General features: G+C 62.6%; 1 protein-coding gene across 1 annotated transcript in view; it reads left to right on the top strand.

Annotated features, from left to right (window-relative positions):
* The first annotated feature begins 332 nt into the window (after positions 1-332).
* The window catches only part of MAP7D1 (MAP7 domain containing 1), a 36,822-nt gene continuing 20,316 nt past the window's right edge, over positions 333-16,838 (top strand). The window contains exon 1 of the mRNA XM_074934428.1: positions 333-682. Coding sequence (XP_074790529.1) covers positions 628-682 — 55 coding nt within the window. The 5' untranslated portion in view covers positions 333-627. The remainder of the gene's footprint in view (positions 683-16,838) is intronic.

The raw sequence follows: 16,838 nt of genomic DNA, 5'->3' as shown, positions 1-16,838 counted from the left end.
CGGGCACCCAGCGCGCAGGCCGGGGCGCGCCGGCCCTCGGCGCAGGGCAGAGGATTCCTGGCCACCCCGCGTCCCAGAGCAGGCGTCCCCCGGCCCCCCGGCCTCTCCCGGGGCGAGGCAGAGACCCCCCTCCCGGCTGGGTGGGCAGGCATGGTAGGGGCCTCCCCCGGAGTCCGGGCAGGGACCGGGCTGGCGGCGGTACAATAGCCCCGGGGCTCGCTGCTGCCCCATCAGCTGCTGGCGGGGGGCGCGGGGTCCTTTGCCTGGGGGCGTCTCGGGCCCAGTCCTGCAGCCCCCCCCCAGCTCCCAGCCGGGCTGCACCCCCCGGGCCAGGGCTGGAGAGGCCCGGGGCCCCGCGTCCATTTCACCGCCGGCGCCGGGGTCCTGCACCCCGGGGCGGCGCGTGGTGTTTCCGCGGGGGGCCCGGGAATGAGCCGGAGCTGATACCGCCCCCCTGGAAGGGGCTGGGTTGGATCCGGGGCGGGATGAGCCTGCGGCGGGGCCAGGCGGAAAAGGGGCAGAGAAGTGACTGACTCGTCGCCGATCCCGCTGCTGTGTGGCTGGTTTTAAAACACCGGGGCGGGGGGGGGACCACAACAGAGCGAGCAGCGCCCTCCCCGGCACGGCATGGAGAGGCGGCCGGCGGCGCGGGAGGCCGAGGCGATGCGGCACCAAGCCCAAGGTAAATAGCTGCGTGGGGCCCTTTGGGCAGCACTGGGGTGGGGGGTCATGAGATCCTGTGTCCCCTCCCCCCAATGGTTGGTCTCCAGCCTCCTCCCCGGGGGGGGGGGGCTGTTTGCAGCCCGGCAGGCGAAAGCAGCATCAAGTCGGGGCCGGTCTCCGCGAAGCGCCAGGGCTCTCCCCCGCTCCATTGTGCGCCCCTCGGCAGGGAGCGGCGCGCCCCGGCCTCTCCTGCCGCCCGCACGCCCCTCTCCAGCGTGGGGCTCTGCGGTTAAATGCCCCCCCCCCGCCCCCTGCTGTCGGGACATGCCAGGGGCTCTGCCCCCCCACCCCCTAGAGCCCGAGCCCCGCAGGGGGCTGGGGAGGGGCCGCTCCCGGCCCTGCTGCCCGGCCTCCCCTGCCAGCGGCCGCGGCGCGGGGCTAGGGCTGGTCCCGGTCCCGCTCGCAGGGGAAGCTCGTGGCGGTGCCTGGGCGCCAGGCTGGAGATGGGGGAGGTCCCCGCGGGAGGGGGGGGTCCCCCAGCCTGCAGTCTCCCTGAGCTCCAGGAGCCATGAGATCATCGGCTCTGAACTCCCGGATTCTTCCCCAGCGCCGGGCCCAGGGACTCGGGCTGGGCTGGAGCATCTCGCCCAGCGCCTCTGCTGGAGGGGTGGCTGGGAGGGTACTGGGCAAACGGCGGCTGGCCTTGGGTACAGTCCCTCGCCCGGGCTAGCGGGGCCGGACGGGGACCCCCAGCCGGGCTGCAGAGCTAACGGAGTGTGAATAACCGGGGGTGGCCTTCCGGTCTCTGCGCCACGCTGGGGCTGGGCCCCGCTCCCCGCCGCCCAAACCTGCCTGTCCAGGGGCTTTCTGTGCTGGGGGCGCCACACGGCTGCGGGGAGAGGGGTGATCTTGGAGGGGGCTCTGGCCTGGCGAGGGGGGCGCTCAGACCCCTTCCCGGGAGGAGGGAGTTTGTGGGGGGGCACGGCCCCTCCTCCAGCTGGGTAGAAACCCCTGAATTCAGTCCTAGGCGGGGGGTTTCCAGGGGGCGGTTTGGAGTCTTCCCCAGCAGGAGCAGAGGGCTGCTGTCTTGGAGCCAGGTCCCAGAGATGTCCTAATTTAGGCCAGGCCCAGGAGCTCAGCCTCGCCCTGCAGTGTTTGCAGCCCAGACGTGACTGAACTGGGCTGGGGCACAGAGTCACAGGGCTCTGCAAATCAGGAGTGACTCCTGCAGTCTGGGCCCCCCAGCTGGTGTGGATGGGTGCCGCTCCCATTGGAATGAACAGGCCAGATCCACTGACCTCTGTGTGGGGCTGTGATTTACACCAGGAGAATTGGCATCTGAGTAGCAGATGATGCCAGAGAGGACCTGATTCTGCGCTTGCCCATCCCAGCGTAAATCAGGAGTCACTCTGGGGACACAGACAAGTCTGAGTGGGGTGAGGGGAGAATTGTGCCCCCGGGGGTACGGGTCCCGCTGAACGACCAGCTCCTGTGGGCGTCCCAGTTCTGCAGAGCTCAGGGCAGTTTGGCAGGCCCCACGCTCTCCGGAGAGGTCTCCTCGCCATCCAGCTGGGCAGGCAGATAGACCCAGTTGAAATGGAGGGTCCAGGGGAAGGCAGTGCCCCCTCCCTGGAGTTTTAGGGAGCAGGAGGAAAGGAGCTAACATAGTCTCAGTAGGCCCACAGAGAGCCAAGCCTGCAGCCCTTAGGAGCTAATTAGATTCACTCAAGTGACTGCAAGATAGACGTTGCCCTTGACAAGACCTTTCCAGACAGCAGCAGCCTCTGTCGTGCAGTGCAGAGAGGGCAGATCTTGGTGCTTCTGGATGTGTCTGGTCCCCCACTGAGCTGCAGGGGGCATTGGGGCTGCTGTGGGTGAGATCAGTGTTCCCCCAGGACCAGCCTGCTTATCCTCTCCCTTTGCCCTGGGGCATCACCGGCATGGGTCCCCAGCCCTGACGCATGGTAGGGGCAAGGACCAGGCCTGAGGAGGGGTGGCACTGACACGGGTCAACTGAATCTCTCCCCCAGGTCTCATCCTCTTGCCTGCTGGCCCCCCTTCCTTCAGGAGCAGAGTTGGGGTGAAGGGGGCGTTAATTTTGTTCTCCCTCATCGCTAGGTTTCTTCCACCCTGCACAGGTGGCCCCTCCCCAATGCCAGCAGCTTCAGCCCCCTGGCACAAAGGGTGCAGGGGGCACATCTGCTGGGTCATGAAATCCAGAACCAAAGCAGGCACCTGCAGGGGATTCTGTGCCCACCCTGCCCTGTCTGTCACCGCTCCTCATACCCCTGCTGTGGCTGAGGGCAGAGCTGCGCCAGCCCCACTCAGAGCTTGGTTGGCATCCGTGTGATTAGCTGTTTGGTCTCTGCTGAGTGCCACAGTACCCATCTCTGCAGCTTTCCCAGGCCATTCGCAGTGTCGGGCAACCTGGGTACAACACGTCTGTCCTCTGACACTGCTCCGTCTTGCTGTGGAGATCTGGGAGCTCACTGTGTCCCTGAACTGTGTGACAGCAGCCCTGCTTATCCAGACCCTGGGATTGGCTGGAGACGTGGTTAAAACACTGTCAGGTCTTGTCTACACCACAGGGCGCAGTGGTGTGTTAGCTCATAACCGGGTCCCCCCAACATGGTTACCTGCGCAGCATAGCCGCCTCCTAGACCTAAGTGAGGAAGGCAGGAGGCTGGTGTTACGGGTGGGAAGGCAAAAGGCCTTTCATGGTGGCTGCGGGGTGGGAGGACATCGGGGGACAGATGCTGAGGATGCAACATCAATGTGTGGCTGCCTCCTGCTGCATTTCTGGGCAGGTTTATGGCATTCCCTGGTGCAGTGCTGCTCTACCCCGGCCAGGGGTTTGCTGTCTCCCTGGTGGGTCACAGGAGCAGCCAGGCCTGAATCTGCAGCTTTGCCCAACGCTGCTGAATTCTCTTGCTCCTGGGCAGCCGGAGGGAGGGCAGCGGCTGGCTGGAGCTGAGTCTGCTGGAGCCAGGATTTGTTTTGGCTCCGAGTCTCTCCAAGGGACCCAGCCAAATGCTCTTTGGCCCTGTCTGTGTTGGTATCTCTGGGCGGAGGCAGGGCAGCCCTGTGACTAAGCATGGCTTTGTGGCAGGCCTGTCTTTCCACTGATGGAGGAAGAGGGAAGGCCCGGCTGCCCCCTCCCCCCTCCGTCCCCGATGCCCTGTTGCAGGAGTGGGAGGGACAGCTGCTGTGATTCATGGAGGCCTGAGTCTGCATGGGCCTGTGGTGGCTGTTTGGGGGAGGGGAGGACAGTGTTGGCAGCGGAAACAGAGGAACCAGGGCCCTTCAGAGCTCGCGGCTGCTGGTCGCAGGCAGGCGAACCGGCCCTAAATGCCGAGCTGCAGTCCTGGGGCCCTGCAGCCTTTGATAAAAACTGTGTTTAATGAGAAAACTGCAGACGTATTGTCTGTGCCTGGCTCTCGGCTCCTCCGATAGGCCTGGCTTTCCGTTGTTTATAGCTGAGCAGAACAGTTCTGTCCCTCGTGGTGGTGATGTCCTGTGCCTGGCGGCGTGTGCATGTGCCTAAAATATCCAGGCTGCTCTGGCCGGGCAGTGGTGGCAAGTTGGCTGGGAATAGTGCCCTGCCGCCAGACACCCCAGGGATTTTAGTGTGTCCCACCAATATGTTCTGAAGCTAGTTTGTTGTTAGTCTCCTAGCAGGAAGACAATGGGAATAGGGGGTGGGAGGGAGAGCCAGGTGCTAACCCTCTGGAAGATGTGATAACAGCTTTACAGCATGCGGCATGCCACAGTCCTGGGGACAGGTTATCTCTTTAGCTTTTCAAAAGGATATTATCAAGTTGCGTTTGGCCCGACTTTGCAGAAGGGGTCTCTCTGAAGCCTGGCACGAATAGCAACGAGTTTGTATTTCTGGTGGAAAGGGGTTGGTTTAAACATTTCCCCCTTTCTATTAATTTTGGTCAGTCCAAACTGCTTGGAGAGTGGAATCGCCCTGTCTCTGCCCATTGCTCCGGCTGCATGAAACGGCCATGAGCCCAGGGGGACGAGGAAATACGGGATGAAATCTGTCCCCAGCTCAACTCATTTTGCCACTGGCTTCAATGGGACTGGGATTTCACCTGCCCGAGGTGTTTACACTCCTTTGGGTGGTCTTGAGCTGGCTGTCGTGCAGGGGAGGACCAGGCATCTTCCAATTGACCTGGACAGGGCTTGGCAGAGACCTGGACAGGGCTTTGCAGAGGAACAATGGGTGCAATGCGTCCCCTAGCAAGCCAACCAGGGTGCTGGTGGCACAGATCTAGGACTGGGCGAGGAAGGGCGGCTCTGTGGAGCCATCAGCAGGGAGATGATAGCTAAATGCAAGCAGGTGGGTGTGGCCAGACAAGGATAAGGGCAGAGCGGGCACAGGCCTGTGCCCGATGGTCTCTTTCCTCTTCCCACTGGCGCTGGAGACCCCAAATACAGAGAACTTGGGTCACCAGCCAAAGCAGGGATTCTGGAGGAAGCCAGCTCAGGGAGAGGATGGAAGGTGGGGTGGGGTGGCCGAGGCCACCCTGATTGCTTTTCTGAGCAATGCAACATGCAGAACTGCAGTGTGACAGCCCTGGAGTGCATTGTCCAAAAGACTTAGTGCAGCTTTCACTCCAGAGAGCACTCTGAGCGGTGCCGACTTGGGGTGGAGCTGCCCTGCACCAGAGCCCAGCGCTAGGGAAATGGCCAGCCTCATCGCTGGGAGAACAGCAGGCTCTGTGGGCTGGGTCCTGCTAGCGATCTAGGGCTCATGCTTCAGGGTTAATGCCAGTGGTCTCATTCGCAGAGGTGCTGTGCACCCCTGCTCCAGTTAGAGTCAATGCAAGTGGCAGATGCTCAGCACCTCTGCAAATTAGGTTGATAGGCCTGATTTCTGGAAGGAGCTGAGCTCCTACTTAGGCACTGGGACAAGGGCCAGGCTTTCAGAAGTGCCCAGCAGCAGCCAGGTGGCACTGATGGGCAGGTTTTCTCAAGAGCTGAGCACCTGACTCACCAAGGTCTGCTAGCAATTCGGCCCATGCTGTAAGCTGCTACTGCTCAGGTCGTCCTCGGGCACTTCCTATCGAGCTGGCCCGATGGGTGTCTGGTCGCAGAGCGTGCCCTGGGGGTCTAGCGCTGACTCAGGGCCGGTCCAGTGCAGATATAGCTGCATGGGAAATTCATGATTGGGAGGCATGGGGCTTGAAAGCAGCTCAGGTTCTCTGGCCGGTTTTCCTTTGTTTATTTTAAATGAACTGTAAACAACCCGAGGCTCCATCCCAGCACCGCCCTGAGATCCTGCCTCCCTGAGTTCCCCTGTCACTCCTCACTCCACATCCTGGACGCTGCCCTGCCGCATGGCTGCTCTGCCTTGCCCCTGCGCAGTGCTTTGGGGCAGAGGACGCTGGGGGCCGGGGTCACTACTGCAGTGAAGTATTATCAGCTCCTGCACCACGAGCAGGCCTCCCTTGCTCCTGGAGGATTGCTCCGGCACTCCACAAGCTATGGGGATGCAGCAGGTTATCCATGTGGGGGACAAGGGAGGCCGCATCACGGATCAGATTAGGGTTAGGAAGGTCTTTGGGGCAGTGTCAGTCTCTCCTCTAAGCTTGGTGACAGCTCAGCAGGCCTCTGTGAGCTGGGTAGAACAGCCCTCCCAGATCCCCCAAATAAGGAGCAAGCGGAAATGTGATGGGCACCATGGGAAGCAGAGAGCCCCTTAAAATGCAGGCTGACCTGGAGAGGACATCTGGACAACCCCCTGCCAGAGTCTGGGGAGAGTTGGGAAGCTTCAGGCTTTGGTTCCAGTCTGTTTTGCTTTTGGGTTCTCCCGCTCTGACCCGTGGGCTACGGGCTGTGGGCCCTGATGACTCTGGTGCAGCCAGTGCAGGGGAAGGGTTAACCCCCCGGCCCCAGCTCTGGTTTCACGGGGAGGATGAATGAATGCTGGGGAAGGTACTGGTGGCGCAGTCTGTGAATATTCATAAACCCAGCGGCAGCTCCCCTGCTGGCCTCTGGGCCTGAGCCTGCTACACCCCCCTTCGGACCCCAGGGCAGCTGGGAGCCAGACCCAAACGGGAGCAGCCCGGTTTCATTTCGGAGTTCTGGAAGACAGTCCTGGGGAGCGTTGGCTTCCCCTGGGCACCGAGCCCAGGTGCTGTGGGACCTGGCTGCCAGCCCACGCCAATGAAGGGGGAGGGTCGCAGTCTCTGTGTCACGAGTGCTCCTTTGTGTGGCATCTGTCTGTGCTGGGCTGGCACGGAAGGGCAGAGGTTCCATTCAGCTCTTTGCCCTCAGACTTGTCGTGGGTGCTCTCTGGGTCGGCCATGGCATCCTGCTGTAGGGCAAGCAGGCCTGCGGCTCTGCGCTGTTGTGGGGTGGGCGTGCGAGCGACACTGTGAGCAGAGGAGCAGATGTACCGGCCAGGAGCTGTGCCAGGCGCGGGCTGCTTAGTTACACTCTCAGATGCTGTCATCCAGGTGTGACGGATACAGTTGTTCATGCTAATCCCCCGGAAGCTGCGTGTGTGTGAGCAATTGGGCGTGTGGCTTTGCAGCATGTCTGAGACACGCTCCACTGCTCCTGATCATCCCGTGGGAGGGCAGGAAGCTGCAGAATGGGGACCGGGGGCTTCCCCCTCTAGGGGTGCTGGCTCTGATCCTGCCCCAGGGCAGGGGCTGGCTGACTCAGAGGCAGGGAATGGGATGGGGGCTTTTCCCCTCTAGGGTGCTGGTTCCAATCTGGTGTCGGGTTAGTAGTGACCAGCAGTTGTTCCCACCTGATGACGTTCTCACCTGATGAGGGTTCGGCCTGTGTAACGTGATCCAGGTTTCTGTGGGCGCCCTCGGGCAATGGACCCTAGTTGGTCGTTGCAGTGAGGAGGCCAAGGACTGAATGAGCCATGGAGATTGCACCATCCCTTACCTGCTAGAGGGCTTTCTTTGAGTCATTGAGGCACATTGGCCTGAGTGGGGGTAGAGGAGGTGGCCCCCGGATGGGGAGGGGACCCCCTCCCAGGGCAGGCAGCGGGGTGCCCTTCTCGAGCCCCGCGTGCTCCCCAATGATGGAAGAGCCCAGGTCTGTCTGCCAGGGCCTGGGCTATGGGGCAGAGGGGCAGCGGCTGGATTCAGAGGCACTTGCCATGCCCTGGTGTGCTGAGCTGGGGTAGGAGTTGGCCCTCTGCGAGCTGTGTGAGTGGTCTGGGCAGAAGCTACCGTGCTCACCCGGGAGTGAGCGACACACCGATGGCCTCATGCCCGAGGCGGCCCAGTTACTTGGCCTCCGCCCAGTGCAGCAGAATCCCTCTGTTCAAGGGACAGCGGCTCTGCGGCACCCAGCGTGGTGACTGCTTCGGGCCCCGGGATCTTGGCGTTGGGCTTCTTTGTTTTATCCCCCCAAACAAATTCTATCTCAAACAGCCAAACCCTGCAGCCTGTTGTCCGCGAGCAACAAGAACCCTGCAGTGATGAGCCAGCCCCAGCCGCTTGCGCATCTTCCAGTGACCAGCTGCACTGACCCGAGCATTCAGCTGAATTCCCTATTGGCTCCTCTTCGTGCCACACTCCCAGGCCCTTGGCAGCAGTATCCAGCATGGCAGGATTCAGCTGGAAATAAGCGTTGACAGCCGATGGGAGACCTCTCTATCTACCCCCCCATGGCAGCCTGCTCTGGGATGGGGATCCCTCTGTGCCGCTGTCTGGCCCTGGGTGGGGAGCTGCCAAAGCCCACGTCCGGCTGGCTGTGGACTGCACGCTGCCCAGATGGGCTCTGGAAAGCCGCGTTTTAACTTCCTTTGCTTGGCTCAATGCTGGGCTGCTCACCTGCTGCCCTGTAACTGGGAACCTGCTGGCGCCGTCCCATCCCAGCCGTGCACATGCAGAGACTTGACACCCCGCCCCGCTGGCTGTGAGAGGCTCCCCGTGAGCTGTTGATGAGCTGAGCACGGTTAGGGGTTGCAGTGCGGAGAGCTGAGTCAGCACCAGATTGCACAAGAAAGACCCTCCCAGGAAAGCTGTGCCAGTGCCATCAGCCCATGCCCGTGTGTGTGTGCGCAGCCCAGGGGATGTCGCCTGTCCTGTGTTGTTGCTTGGGAGACCGCAGGTACCCGCACGGTGCCTGCTTTTGCACTCGTGTCCCCAGGGCGCCGCTGTGTCAGCGCTGCACAAGCAGCCAAGGGGGCTCACAGAGCTGAGAGCAGCCCTTTGAGACGGAGACTGGGGACCCACGAATGCTTGGGAGTTAGCTCCACTTCGGTTTTGCTCAGCCTCTGCCCCGCCTGACTCTGGGCTGCCGCAGCATCCAGCGGAGACTTCTGGCTCTTCCTCTTCCCTGCTCTGGCCGTGCCATAGGCCGGGCTTTCCACAGGCTCGTGACTGGCTGCTGGGGTTGGCCAGGCAGTGCCAAGACCGGAGATAGCTCTTCATCTGCACTCCGGCAGCACCCAGGAGCAGCACCCATGGAGCAGGAGCTCGCTGCACTCGGTGTGATACAGAGACAACAAAGCCCCAAGGTGCCTCCAGTCTCAGAGGTGGGCACCGGCAGAGCTGGGAGCACCAGGAACCAGGGAGGCAGCGTTGGCCCACGTGAGAGGCAGTGGGCTCAGTGGCATGGGCAGTGGGGTGTGGGCTGGGCTCTGTGCTGTGGCTCTGGAGGGAGTCAAGGCCGAAGCTGGTGTCCTGGTGTCTCTCCCCCTCCCAAGCGCAGAGGGAGGCAGGGGCTGCGACTCGGCTGCCCTCTCTTCGGGATCAGCCTTGCTCGGGGATGAAGGGAAGCAGGCCGGTGAGATGCAGCTCCTGGCTCATTGCCAGGCCTGGCGTCACCGCTGTGCCCCGCCCTTCCTGGGCTAGGTAAGGGCGTTAGCTCAGAGCTTTTGCTGGGCCCAGGCGTGTGTGAAGCCTGGATCTTCCCCTGCATAAGCTGCTGACGCTAGAAGGGACGCTGGCGCAAAGCGGGGCTGGGTGAGGGCACAGGGACCCCAGCCTGGCATGCTGCAGCCTGCTAGTGACGTCAGCCCAAAGGCCTGGGAAGGGGCAGGGCCCCAGGACTGTGATGATGGGGGATGCTCTGATCCTCTGTGTGTCTGGCAGCTCCCAGCAGGGCCCTGGGAAAGTGCCTCTTCCTACAGAGCCAAGCGCCTCTGTCCCCTCCAGCAGAGGCCCTGCTGGGGCAGAGCACTTATCCCAGCAGCCAGGCCAGGGGTGCCTCGCCCCTCCGTCCTCAGGAGGGATCCAAGGCCCCTCCTTGAGCCCCAGGACAGCCCGGCCCTGAGGGGTCCCAGTGAGCATCCAGTCTGTTAGCGCTGTGCTTCCCAGCCTCTCGGAGCAGCTGCCCCATGTTACCAGGCTAAGCCCCAGTGCCCTGCGCAGCTACGCATGTTCGTGCCTGCCATGGGGCCCAGAGCGAGGCGGCATGGAGAGCACCGGCAGCCAAGGAGGGCCTGAATATTGCTTAGCCCTGGGGCCTGTGCCCAGCTCCATCTCTCTGGCGGAGGCCCTGCAGGAGGGCACCCCGGCCAGCGCCCATCAGACGCCTGGGGCAACGCGAGCACGCAGACCTGTGGCACATGCCCGGAGAGAGCAAAGTGTCCCTCCGGTTGGCTTGTTGCAATGGTTTCTCGCCTAGTGTAGACAGGGCCTTGCCAGCAGAGATGCCCCCAGTGCTTGTGTGCCGTGGTGATGGCAGGATTGTGAGCTGGCTGCAGGGGTGTGTGTGTCCTGCCTGGCTGCAATGGCTTTGACACTTTTCCTGTACTGAGCATCCCTCCTGCTGCCCCCCCCACCCCCAACACCACCGAGATGGGAGTGAGCAGGCCCTGCCATTCAGCGACATCACCCCCCTGCATGCCAGCCATGGGAGCTGGGGCACTCTGGGCCCAAGGGCTCACCACAGCAAGCGTTGAGTTGCCTGGCGTGCCCTGGAATCGCCAGTCTGCACCAGGCGAATGGGAAACACCTGTGTCTGGGGATTCGGAGGGGGGGAGCCTGGCTCTGCGCATGCGTGGGGGGAGTTCATCCCCTCTGGAATTCCCTCCCCGCTTGCAGGACACCCACCCTGACCGCTGTCCTGGCAGACAAACAGCATCGGATTTCGGGGCAGCTGCTGGGACGAGACAGCGACAGCTGGCGACAGGCCGGGGCAGGGCAGGGTGAGGCTGCACCTCAGCTGGGTCAGCGCAGGGGCCGACACAGGCGCTGCCCCAGCCGAAGAAATTCTGGCTTCTCTGGTCACCTAGCCACAGGCTGCAGGAAGGATCTTGGCCTGGCTGGTAAACTGGCCTAGATGGGCCCTGGAGGCTCGGGCCGGCGGCCCCAGCTCCGTCGTACTGCCCCAGTAAGGGGGTGGTGTTCCCTGCCTGCCTGGTGCTAACTGGATGTGCGTTAGCCTTGCTGACTCCATGCCCAGGGAGGGGAGCTCTCTGCAGCGTCAAGGGCCCAGACCTGCAGCCTGCAGCCGTTGGGGGCCAGGAACCCGCCTCCAGGCCCGTTTCTCTGGCATCATGTTCTCGGTGGGCTCTTCCAAGAGGCTGAGCTGCAAGTGCGGGAACCGGGGGTCCCTAATGGCTGCCAGCAGCCTGGTCCCCATCCTACCTCTTATCTCACACACTGCTGATACTGCAGCATGACATGGCCTCATGCAGCCCTGGTGCATTGGGATCAGCGCTGGCTGCGAGGGGAGAGCGCCCTGACTGCGTCCCCCAGCCTGCTTCCCGAAGCACCGGCTGGGCTTTCCTAGGAGGGTTCCCATCTGCCCACTGGCCAAGCCTGACCCTGCCGAGCCCACTAATTCTGCAGCCCACAGCGGTTCGGCTGCAGGTCCGAGAGGCCTGAAGGGAAATCGTGTGCAGGGCGATCCAGACGGGGGTCAGGGCCCGCAGCGGGACCCTGATTGCTCTTGGCGTTGGGCAGGGTCGCCCATCCCCCGGCCTGGCCGTGGGCACGTTTGGGGATCTGGGAAAGTATTGCCATCTGTTCTGAGGCGTCATCCTGGGCTTGAAGCTTTTGCTCATCTGGTGGCTGCAGGCCCCGGGTGGGGCGGGACACGGCTGCCTCTCAGAGAGTCTTTGTCTGGCTTGGCCATGGAGGGCCGTCTGGGTGTGGGTGCCCGGGGAGCTGTGACCCTGGGGGGTGGGAGTGATACCGTAGATGGCCAGAGTCTCCTCGCCGGATCTGGCTCCATGTGCAGCCAAACCTGCCAGCAGCTCTGCCCTGGGGCGGCAGAGAAGGGGTGCAGTGTGTGTGGGGGGGAATGGGACAGGACAGGTTTGCGAAGGGGCTGTCTCTGGCTCATGCCAAGCCCCCTTGGGCTCCCTCCCCGGCCTGTGTGCACTAGGCCAGTGCTGGGGTGGCTGGTTCAGTGCTAGGTCCGAGGCGGGCAGAGCGGAGGCCGGATCCCTGGAGATGGCACCCAGGGAGGGCTTGGGGCATTAAGACAGGGAAGACCGGAGCTGCCGCTGCCGGTGGAAATGCGCACGCATGTCTAACCCGTTGGAGCAGCCAAGCTGGTCTGTGCCATGTGCAGGACCCGCCGGCGTTGCAACATAGCAGCTCGCTGACCCCTCCTGTGCAGGGCATTGCCAGCCCCAGGATGGGGGACCCCGCTGGTCCCCCTCCTGCCTGCCCCCCAGTACCGGGGGCATTGCTGTGCAGTGACAGGGGGCACGGGGGCTGCGGGCAGAGCTGGTTCCGTTGATTGCAGGGTTGCACTGGGCAGAGTCCTGTGCAGACGCACCCAGTGCTGTGGGCAGAGGGCCGGGGCGGTTCTTACCACACAGCAGGGCGGAGCTGGTCCAGCCCAGACAGCCAAGAACCCATGAGGCTGCCACCTCCAGCTTCTGGGCTGCAGCTCTCCCTCCTCCCGTTGTCTCCCCAGCCCTGGCAGTGACCGGGAGCTGGGCTCGCCTGCCAGGATGCCTCCCTGCAGGAGCTGCAAGGCAGGGTGCAGAATGTGCTGGGGGGGGCCTGCATGATGTGGTAGGGGACACTGGGGGTGGGGTGCCCATCACTGGTGGTTTTTCCACGTTCTCCCCTGGAATAAGCCCTTCCAGCTGTGGGCTGGGTTGCTACTGGAAAGTGATGCCATCGCCTCCCAGTGCCAGTGCTGCTCTTGAAGGCCCTGGGTGAGCATGCCTCTGCCGGTGGCACGGGGTGTCTCTGGGATCCCCGGGGTCACTCTCCCTAGGCAGCCCCTGCGCTAGAGCAAATGGCCCCTTGCCAGCCGCATGCTGGGTCTGTGCTTAGAAATACCGACCGGCAGCTTGCTGCCTTTGTGGCCAAAGTGCCGAGACGGCAGCGGGGATGTCCTGGCCTGCCAGCCCCTGGCCCTGTGGCTGCTCCGTGGTGCCATCAGGAGCCAGCCAGGGCTGGTCCTTGTGCGTTTGTTTTTCTCCCCTGTCCTGGCTGTGGCAGGAGTGGTGCCAGGGCCCTTTATGCAGCTCATGTCTCTGTCTCGGTGGCCCTGTCCAGCCCCAGGTTGCAGAGTGCTTCGCAAACATTACCCAACCCTCGGCTCTCGGGGTGCATTACGTCACCCTGCTGGGGAGGGGCCAGCTCTGCAGCCACATCTCACCTCCCGTGCAGCTTGGCACGCACTGACTGCCCTAGGGCTGGCTGCACTTCAGCCTCCCCACTGCTGGTGCAGGGGGCACGTCCCAGCCGGGAGGTTTCCATACATAGACTGATCTGAGAGCAGTGGCTGGGCCTCCTAATAGTCCCGTGTGTTCTATAGATAGGGAAACTGAGGCATGCAGAGTCTGGAATAGAACTCAGGAGTCCTGACTCTCTCACCCCCCCACCTCCTTCACCAAACACCACTCTCCTCCCAGAGCTGGGAACACAGAACCCAGGAGTCCTGGCTCCCAGGGCCCTGCTCTAAGCGCTAGATAGTGCTGGATCAGACTGTTATTTACAAACCATGATATCAGGGTCTGTTCAGTCTGGAGTGCAAGGTCTGAACCCCCCAAGAGGCCCTCACTTCCCCGGGCAAAGCGACGACTCCCCATGCGCGTGCCCTGTGCATGTGTGTGTCTGAATGGGCTGGCTGCACCCTGCAGCTCTGGCAGGCGTTCCCCACGCGAACACTCAGCAATCATGGCAGCGTCGCCCTTCCCTGCCACCAGCGGCTTGTGGGACCCAGGCACCAGGGACCCGTTGGGGTCTCCTGGCCGGAGCTGCTGCTCCCACGGTCTCTTGGAGGAGATTGGGGCTGATGGCTCCCTGAAGAGACACAGCCAGCGCCAAGGGAGCCGAACGCAGCCCCTCTCCCCCAAACGGAGCAGGGCGCCAGCTCCACATGCAGCAGCCGAATGATGCCCCCAGTTGGCTCCCACAGCCAGACTGTGCCAGCCCCTGGCATGCTCCTTGGGGCTTGGAGCCTGTGTAACGAAGTGGGACTGTTCTTAATGTTTCCTCTGAATATTGTGGGGGTGCCTCAGTTTCCCCTAGGCAGTTCTTAAGTCTCTAGGTGGTGGGATAAGGGTGTATGATCGTTGCAGAGCCCTAGAGGGCAGGTGTGTGCAGGGGTCTGGACACAGAGGATGGCCGACACCCTGTTTCCTGGCAACTGATGGCCTGGGCCCTTCCCCCCTCAAGGTGAGAGCTAAAGGGTTGGAGAACAAAGGGATCAGGTGCCCTCCTGGCCCAGGAAAGGGACAAAGCCCAGAGGAGGAGGGGCTGGAGGGAGTTTCAGTTTGGGGCTGGCTGGGGACATGGAGTGAAGGGCAGACATGGTTGTCTGGCTCACTGCCCCCCCAAAATGGACCCAGCTGAGGGGTCCTGTTCTCTGCACCTACAAGCTCTGTGTTAGACCATGTTCCTGTCGTCTAATAAACCTTCTGTTTTACTGGCTGGCTGAGAGTCACGTCTGACTGCAAAGTCGGGGGGCAGGACCCTCTGGCTTCCCCAGGACCCCGCCTGGGCAGACTGGCTGTGGGAAGCACATGGAGGGGCAGAGGATGCTGAATGCTCCGAGGTCAGACCCAGGAAGGTGGAAGCTGTGTGAGCTGTGTGTCCTGAAGACAGTCTGCTCCCAGAAAGGAGACTTCCCCAGAGTCCTGCCTGGCTTCGTAGGGAGCAGTTCCAGAGCATCGCCTGGGGACTCCATGACAGCCTGTTCCTGGGGCGGGCTCGGGGTGGGGACAGTGTTGGGCTGCAGGCAGAGCTGCTCTCAGGCCTTTGAGCCCCCAGTGCCTGGTTTCTGCTGGCCTGATCCCCTTCCCATCTGGAGCACGGTCAGCGGAATTCATGGAATCCCAGCTCAGATGCGGTGTGTTCAGGGGCTGGGTCTCCATGGCCGTGCTGGGAACACGGAGCCACAGCTGACTGGGTGACCCACAAGCTTAGGAAAGACTCTCCCCGGGCAGGTGCCCTCGTGTAGACAGGGCTCCAGCAGCCCTTCCCACCAGGGATGCTGGTAGCAGGGTCTGGCCAGAGGCAGGGGTCTGGGTCACGCTGTGTATTAAGGTCACATTTATAAAGCGTTAATAGATGCTAATCAGTTGTCAACTGCTTGCTTATAACTGGCACTTCCTGCTGAGGGGCTTTGAACTATTCCCATGCAAGCTTCCAACGTCCGCGGCCACTCATCCATACTGGCCCCGTAGCCCAGGCTGAGGCCAGGAGACGCCATGGGGCAGCGGCGTCTCCATGTACCCTGCTGGTGCTCTGTGAGTGTGCAAGGATGGCACAGCTGCACTGCACGTCCAGTGTGCCCACACTGCATTGCACATGTGCCCCTCCCGCTGCGCCCAGTGGCCAGGGGATCTCCGCAGGGGGGCAAAGAAGGGCTTGGCGCTGGCTGGGCCTTTGGATGCAGGCGGGCGAGGTCAGGAAAAGAGGAAATGTGCCAAGGATGAGATTGGACTGCCCAGGAGTGACCTCTCCCTGCCAGGGAGCTGGGCGTCTCTCCTGCCCCTCCCTGGTGGCTGCTGCAGCGGTTACTTAGCTGGCCCAGTGCTTCCCAGGCTGCTCCCTGCTTGTTTTAGTCCAGGCGATTATTCAGTGGCTTTGCAACAGCCTGGCCAGGGAATCGGCTGCTTTCGGAGGCCCAGGCCAGCTGAGTCACTGCTGCTGAGCTAGGGCTGCACTGACGGGCACGCGGGTTCTCCTGGTCAGTCTCTGTGTGAGCATGAGTCCCTCAAACCTGGCAGGCCTGTGTCTGAATGGGGAGTTTTCTGTCCGTGGTGTTACGAAGGCAAACTCCTATGGATGGACTGACACACGTCCGTGCGCCCGCTTCTCCCCCATCGGGCACACGCCCTTCCCAAGACATCTCCAAACACGCTGTGTTACAGTTCCCACCCTCTCCTGGTTCTGACCCAACCTCGGCCCTGCTCCTGGGGCTGGCGAATGGGCTGGAAGTGGCATTCGTCCCTCTGGTGCGTGCCCGGCGCGTGTTGCCCTTGCAGCATGCTCTGGCTTTTCTCTCGTGCTGCTCCGTGAACGGGCAGGCGCAGCTGAGCGCTCGGTTCTCTGAGCAGGGGCATGGAGGGAATCAGTGCAGTAAATCTCGTGAGCTGTGAAAGCGTGGGCTGGGATCCAACTGCCAGCGCAGCCAGCCCGGCTCCCAAACCCCTCCATAGCCGAGCCAGGCTGCCCAGGCAGGGCCCTCGCAGTTAGAGGTAGAGGAGCTATCGGTGCGGGCAGCCCCCGACCGGGACATTGGGGTTAGAACGTGTCACATTTAAACCTAACGGATGGAGAGCGGTGATTATGGCTCTGAGCAGCGGCTGGCGAACACAGTGCAGCAGAAGGCGGCGGGAGGGGGGGTGTTACTGACCCCCGGCCTTGGCATCACAGTTTGGGAGCTGGGTCCATGGGGCTGGATGCCCTGTTGAGCTCACACTCGGTGCTGGGTTCTCTGGAAGTTCTGGCTGTTGGTGTCCCAGTTGGGAGCTGCTGGGCACGAGAATTCAGCCCTTGTTTCCAAGCCTGACTGTGAGCAGAGCTCTCCAGGAACCCAGCCCCGAGGACGGGTGCTGAGCTCTGTGAGAATCTGGCCCAACTGGGCCAAAGCTGTCCTGGTGCAGCTGCACAGGGGCCGTGAGTCCTGGGGCCGAGCTGCCCGGCTCACGCTGCCTGTGCGGCCCCGGTGATGCCAGCGCTGACACCCGCTGCCTTGTAAACAAAACGCCCCTTTGATCTGGCATGTAACGTGCCTGCGCCGCAGCAGACTGATGGGTGGGAGCAGCCTGG

This window comes from Natator depressus, chromosome 19 (assembly GCF_965152275.1).
Source record: "Natator depressus isolate rNatDep1 chromosome 19, rNatDep2.hap1, whole genome shotgun sequence".
Taxonomy (NCBI): Eukaryota; Metazoa; Chordata; order Testudines; family Cheloniidae; genus Natator; species Natator depressus.
The sequence above is the reverse complement of the archived record's forward strand: the minus strand, read 5'-3'. Positions and strand labels throughout refer to the sequence as shown.